The sequence below is a fragment of the Otolemur garnettii genome, unplaced genomic scaffold (assembly GCF_000181295.1).
Source record: "Otolemur garnettii isolate 467f Iridium unplaced genomic scaffold, OtoGar3 scaffold00003, whole genome shotgun sequence".
Classification (NCBI taxonomy): domain Eukaryota; kingdom Metazoa; phylum Chordata; class Mammalia; order Primates; family Galagidae; genus Otolemur; species Otolemur garnettii.
The window spans coordinates 34,773,012-34,780,486 of NW_003852398.1; the positions used below are offsets into that span (position 1 = coordinate 34,773,012).

Below are 7,475 nucleotides of genomic sequence, written 5' to 3' on the forward strand. Positions count from 1 at the left end.
AGCGTTGATGGAGACCAGGGAGGTGAGGGGCAGGTGCGGGTCCTGAGGTGGCAGCAGGGAGTAGATGACCTGGGCGTTGGTGCCTGAGTCTCTGTCTGTGGCGCTGATGGTGCCTATGTGCAGGGCGGGGCTGTTGTTTTCTCGGACAAACAGGGTATAGGAGGTTTGGCTAAAAGCAGGGGCATTATCATTGACGTCAGAGACTAGCACTGTTATGTTTTGCTGGGTTTGCAACCTGGGTGTCCCCAGGTCAGTGACGGTGATGGTGATGTTGTATTCAGCTTGGCTTTCTCTGTCTAGTGGTCTCTTCGTTTCCAACGTGTAGTAATTCTCAACTGAAGATTTTAGGAGGAATGGGAGGTCTTCTGGGATAGAACAAACCATCTTTCCGTTTTCCCCAGAGTCTTTGTCTCGGACGCTGAAAACCATAGCCACAGTTTCAGGCCAGTTTTCTGGGATTGGACTGGTAATTGAAGACACGGCGATTTCAGGAGCGTTGTCATTTACATCCATCACTTGAATTCTGACTGTTGACTTTCCGAAAAGTCCTCCCCCATCTGTGGCTTGAATGATTATTGAGTATGAATCAATTGCTTCAAAATCCAAGGATGCTTTTAACCTAACATCTCCAGACTTTTGATTAATTTCAAATGTCTTGCGAATATCTCTGGAGGCATGGGAAAAGGTATATGATATTTCACCATTTATTCCAGAGTCTAAATCCCAGGCTGAGACGGTAACAACTAGTGAGCCAAGGACACTGTTTTCTGGAATATTTACCTCATAAAACGTCTGCTCAAACTGGGGGCTGTTGTCATTAATGTCCACAACCATCACCAGAACCAAGGCAGTCCCAGACCTGGGAGGGGACCCGCCATCCAGAGCAGTGAGGATGAAACTGAGCTCAGGCTGCTTTTCATAATCCAGAGCATTGTCCAGAACTAACTCTGGGTATTTCCTATTGTCTGGATTGACTCTCATTTTAATGCGGAAATGAGAGTTGGGGCTTATTGTGTAGCTTTTTACAGCATTGACTCCTACATCTAAATCCTTTGCGCTTTCTAGCAAGAACACTGTACCAACAGGACTACTCTCTGGGATTTCTAGAAGCATTTCTTTTTCCAAGAATACGGGAGAGTGGTCATTTATATCCCTGACCTCAAGTTCAATCCGTAAAAACTGCATGGGATTTTTCATTAACAGCTGGAAATACAGCACACAAGTTTCCGTGGAGCCGCAGAGCTCCTCCCGGTCTAGCGTTTCGCTTAAGAGCAAATCCCCTGTTTTTCTGTTCAGCTGCAAACACTGTTTGTTATCATTAGAGACCACCCGAGCTTCCCGCAAAGACAGCTCACCCACTTCCAGTCCCAAGTCCTTTGCCAAATTGCCTACAAAGCTCCCGCTCTGCATTTCCTCAGCCACGGAAAAGCGCCCAGTCTCAGAGCCCACCTGAGACATTCCCAGCAAAACAAAGAGAAGCAGGACTTGCCTTATCCACCTAGTGCCTCCCTCTGCGTTCTCCATAGCTCCTTCCCAGAATTTCCGAAGGCTTCTTGCAAAAACGCTTCAACTCCACTTCACAGTTCTGGAAAATGTGCCTCTGATTCACCAGATCAGAGGGTAAGCCTAAAGATTTCCCTGTTGAATGGCTCGGTTATCCCTTGAAGGCGTGTTCTTTCTGTCTTCCCAGTTCTCTGTGCGCAGTGGGTAACAGGGTCCACAGTATCATCAATGTAATGGTTTTTCCGCGATGTTATCCTGCAGCGCCACCACGCGTCTCCACAGATGTTCACAGTCTGACGAAAGCTGCCTAAAATTTCATTGACACAAATTTTCTCCGGAAACAAATATTGTATTTAAGGAATTCATTGTCTTTGTATAATTACAGATATATTCTACATCCCGTAACAACTGTTTTGTGTTCTTCATAGTTTGGGATAATGTTTGTATTTTTTGAAGCATTTCTTCAGTATTTTTTCCTACTCTCCACACAAACAAATGTCCTTGGTTGTGGTGAATAGACATACAAGATGTGATCTGTGGTCCCCAGAAGTTTATAATCTTTCAGAGAAGGTTGTAAAACAAACAAGGAGAGTATAACTGATTGTTAAGCTGAACAAAGTTCCATCATTACTTGGCCTTCCTTGGGTGGTAATGGAAAGGGAAAATGTAGATGGGTCAGTTCAGAAGTTATGAAACTAGACTGACCATGAGACATATTTTGATACCCATTTAGGTGTGACAGCACAAGAAGGCATTTCTTAATGCAATGATTTCCTTAATAGCAATGAACTGTGAACTAGTAGAAAATGAAGGAAGATACTAGGTGGAACACATTATGTAAATCTATAATTTAGTTCCAATTTTTCATAATTTACAAAAATTTCTTAATTACATAAGCATTAACATATCAGTTTTATTTGAAGCAGACCCTTACTCCTCCTAATGCTGGCTTCCCCAGTTTTCCAAGATTTATTCCAGCAACAACTATGGCTATCTGCTTCCTCTTTTAGCCCAGGAAGTAAAAGTAAGAGAAATTCTCTCCTCAAACATAGGACAAAACTTAACTTTCACCATCTAAGAGCATGTGCCTGCTACCAAAGCAATCATTGTTTAAGAGGCATAGAATGATAGGTGGAGATTTTAGCCCCAGAATATAAGGACCTATGTTTGGCCCTTATTTTGGTTTAATCCTGTATGGGACCACCTTTTAAGCTTGGGTGGTTTCAGTCCCAGCAAAGTACATTGTTGCTGCCTCATGAGCGAGATTGTTTGGAATAGACGCTAAGCACTCATGAATAACATCCACTATAGAAGATCTTAAAGTATACTCAGAATGGGTGGAGGAGGGATCTAACAAGTTTGCATTTTAAATTATTAAGATCAAGTATTCTGGGTGGCGCCTGTTGCTCAGTGAGTGCGGGGCTGGCCCAAAACACTGAGGGTGGCAGGTTTGAACCCAGCCCTGGCCAAACTGCAACAAAAAATAGCCGAGTATTGTGGCAGGCACCTGTAGTCCCAACTACTTGGGAGGCAAGAGAATAGCCTAAGACCAAGAGTTGGAGGTTGCTGTGAGCTGTGACACCACGGCACTCTACCGAGATGAGTAAGACTCTGTCTCTAAAATACATAGGAGGAGAGCACCTGTGGCACCAGCCCCTTATACCGAGGGTGGTGGGTTTGAATTCAGCCCCAGCCAAACTGTAACAACAACAACAAAAATAAAATGAAATAAAATATAAAATAAATAAATAAGTAAATAAAAAGAGCAAGTATTCTTTTAAAAAGCTAAATACATGACTGAAAATTGGCACAGAAAGGTAGAAATTGAAAATTAGGTGGATTAACTACACAGTTATTCTCCCTTCTTTTAAAATACCTACTAAAATGACAGAAAAGTAATAAAAATAATATGAACTAACAAAGACTAAGAATGCATAAGTGAATGCATATGTTTTGATGACACAAAGCAAAAGGAAGACCAATTGACATAGTCCTTAGAAATGTCTAAAGTTTCTGCATTAAATATACAATAAACTAGGGGGATTTGCCAAAGGAATTTCATTTAGGTACAAGATTTGGAAGAACCAGGTGCAAAAAAGACTGAAGTCAGTTAAGGACTGGAAAAAAGTTATTAGTTGAAAGTATGTATATGGGAGAGTTGAATTCTCTGTTCCTTTCACCATCCTGCATATACAGAAAAGTAACTAAGAGCCAGAGAATGGGAAGTTTATTCTCTGGAGAAATTAAATTGAACTTTCTCTTGTTTTGGAGATGCAGGCACAACTGAGTGCAAGTGTAATGTGTGAGACTAAAAATAAGGAGGGTAGCAGAACTACTTCAGTACCATTCTAAATAGACTTCTAGCCCTTTTCTATACAATACTGTCAGATTGCAGTATATAAGGTATATACCTGACTGCCACCCCACCTTCACACAGTGGATATTATAAGATTCAAATCAGAGAATATTAAAGTCTCAAATAAAGACTTATACATACTGATATCTGGGGGTCTCCCAAAGTAATAGCCTTATCCTAGCATAATTACAATAGGATAAAAACTTGCCATCAACAAGCCCTTTTCACTCACAAAGATTTGATTGTCAGCATTTTGATATATCATTCTTCTTTAATATGAGAAGATAGCCAAGGACCACAAGGCATTTAAGGAAATGCCTATTATATAAAATAGAAAGGCAAAAACTACCATCACTACCAGAGAGAGAAGGAGAGAGATAATATAGAAAACAGAAGAAAGCCTTTGAAAATATCTGATTAATATTCCCAGAGAAATAAAATCTGGTAAGAGATACTATTTATTTAGTGTTTATTCCATGCTACCCATTGCTCTAAGTGCTTCATATGTATTTACCCATTTAATCTTAATAGTAACTGTAAGAAGTATGTATTCTTATTATAAGAATAAATAATAGTTTGGGACTTATGAGCCCTTTCCTTGGAAAAAAGGTCTTAATTTCCTTGTGACTCACCCCCCCCCCTTTTTTTTTGAGACAGAGTCTCACTATGTCACCCTGGGTAGGGTGCTGTGGCATCACAGCAACCTCCAACTCTTGGGCTTAAGTGATTCTCTTGCCTTATCCTCCCAAGTAGCTGGGACTACAGGTGCCCACCACAGTGCCCAGGTATTTGTTTTTGTAGTTGTCATTGTTGTTTATCTGGCCTGGGCCAGGTTTGAACCTGCCAACCTGCGTGTGTATGGCTGGAACCCTACCCACTGAACTACAGGCGCCACCAGACTCACTTTTACTTTTAAAATGAATACATGGTAGTAATACTACATGATGCATTTTTTACATACTACATTTTAAAAGAATAAATAGACAAATTATAGATGAGAGAAGATATTATAGGTCTATAACAGGATACTACACAAAACATTCAGAGAACAAAAAAGAAACCTCTTAAAATAAATATTTGTGAGCCTTAACAAAAAACTTAAATATAAAAGATTGAATGATTAAATAAATTTTCCAAAAAATGGGAAAAAATAGATAGAAAATAAGAGATGAAAAAAGTTTACAGTCTTATAGAAGCAATCTAGGAGATCTAAAATTTAACTGAGTTTCTGGTTAAAGTGAGAATGTAGAAAACTCCAGGGAAAAAATTATGAGTAAAACATAACAAGAAAATTTCTCAGAACTGAAATGAGAGTCTAAACATTAGTCAGGTGTGGTGGCATATGCCTGTAGTCTCAACTACTGAGAAGGTTGAGGCAGGAGGACATCTTGAGGCCCAGAGTTAGAAGCTGTAGTGTGCTATGATTGCACCTGTGAATAGCCAGTGCACTCCAGACTGGGCAACACAGTGAGACCTCATCTCAAAAAAAAAAAAATTCCGGCTTGGTGCCTGTGGCTCAAGTGGCTAAGGTGCCAGCCACGTACACCCAAGGTGGTGGGTTCGAATCCATCCTGGCCCACCAAACAACAATGACAGCTGCAACCAAAAAATAGCCAGGCATTGTGGTGGGCACTGGTGGTCCCAGCTACTTGGGAGGCTGAGGCAGGAGACTCACCTGAGCCCAGGAGTTTGAGGTTGCTGTGAGCTGTGATGCCACAGCACTCTACCCAGGGGGACAGCTGGAGGCTCCTGTCTCAAAAAAAAAAATTTCCCACAAAACAAACAAAGAAACACCCAACATTAACAGGGGACACTCAGGTGACCATACTAAATAAATAAATATTCAAGGGTACAAGTGAATCTTTCTAAAAGTAGAATATAAATGTCTTAACACAATAACTAAGAAAATGACATAAGGGCTATGTTAACCAGTTTCATGAAAATATTTCAAATTGTATATGAAATCACCACACTGTACCCCATGATTGCATTAATGTACACAGCTAACATTTAATTTAAAAATAAACAAATAAATGGTATTAAGGTTTTTTGGAATACTAGAGAAAGTTTGCCAATATTTCCAGAAGAAATCAAAAAAAGGGTCACATAAAAAGATGAAATCAGAATGGAATCAGCCTTCTGAGTAACAACTTTCTATGCAGTCAATACAAGTAACAGTGCTTTTTGAAACCTGAGGGAAAATTGTTTTCAACCTAGAATTTTATACCCAGTCAAACTATCAATCAAAAGAAAAGAAAAGACAGTAACTTTCTAATAAAAGCTTTCAACACTTTTCACTTCCTCTGCATCCATTTTAATGAAGGTACTGAAAGATATGTGCCAGCCAAATAAGGGAGTAAACTAAGATGATACTAGATCTCATAAAAGAAAATCAACACAGAAATACATTAAAGGGGGGGGGAAGTCAGAGTGACACCTTTAGAGCAGCCAGTGTAAATATAATGGATATGTATCTGATATATTTAAATATTTTAAAGGAAAACATTGAAATTCAAATGATAATATAAAACATCAACAGCAGTAAATAGAAAATTACTCAAGTATAAAATAATTTTAAGCTTGAGGAAAAATGTTTTACAAAAAAAAGAGATGTAACCACACTACACTAAAGCATATATTGAAGAAATTAAATCATTATGAATACTAACAATACTGGTTTGACTCATAAAGAAAACTAGCAATTCTATTGGAGGAATACAAGAAAGGGAATATGCAGTGCTTGCACATACCCTGTTAGAGAGAAAGTTAATTTTTTTTTAATCACAGCAAGAAGTTGTTAAAGTATAAAACTAAATGTCAAGATATAATAGTAGGAATATGTTATTTAGAAATATTGAGATAATTCTGGAAGTCACTACTAAAACAGATGAGATTTTGAAGAAACTATTGTTTTTCTTTATAACCTTTAGTTCATCTTAACTTTAAAATTTGACAACAATTAAATAAATTTGCAAAATAAAATGAAAAGTAAATTATCTTTCCAACAGTTCCACAATATTCTCACACACAAATTTTCAAATGTTTTAAAAGATGGATTTATTATCATGCATTTAAAAAATTTGTTTGGATTATGAGGCATAATTTGTTATACACACATATCCTTATACCTTATATTATCAACAAAAAAGAACATAAAAATATTAGCCAACTAAAAACAGTGTATTTAAATAAAACAATACAAAGACAAAGATATTATTGGAGTACAATATTGATCATGAAATAGCATTTCATCTACTATGAATACATTAATAAAGAAATGTTTCTTTCTAATGTTGTGATTTAGAATTACATGGCATGGGTTTCTAAATGAATAAGAATAATAAATGTTAGAATAAGTTTCCAAGGGCAGATGACTTCCTACATGAAGGAACTACAATAGGCAGGTGGTTTGGACCATGAAAATTCAGTCTCTGAAAAATATTAGGAGAAAAACCAAAACTTCAGTTTTCTAGAAAGGGAATTAATAAGTAAGTCTTTGTGCACTTGAAAAGATTAAAACCGTCTCGGCGCCTATAGCTCAACTGGCTAAGGCGCCAGCCACATACACCTAAGGTGGCGGGTTCGAATCCCCAGCCCAGACCCGCCAAACAACAAT

At 38.2% G+C, this 7,475-nt stretch overlaps 1 protein-coding gene across 1 annotated transcript in view; it reads right to left on the reverse strand.

The window, feature by feature from the left end:
- The window catches only part of LOC100955595 (protocadherin beta-9-like), an 11,504-nt gene that overhangs the window by 859 nt on the left and 3,170 nt on the right, over positions 1-7,475 (reverse strand). The window contains exon 2 of the mRNA XM_023514590.1: positions 4-934. Coding sequence (XP_023370358.1) covers positions 4-934 — 931 coding nt within the window. The remainder of the gene's footprint in view (positions 1-3; positions 935-7,475) is intronic.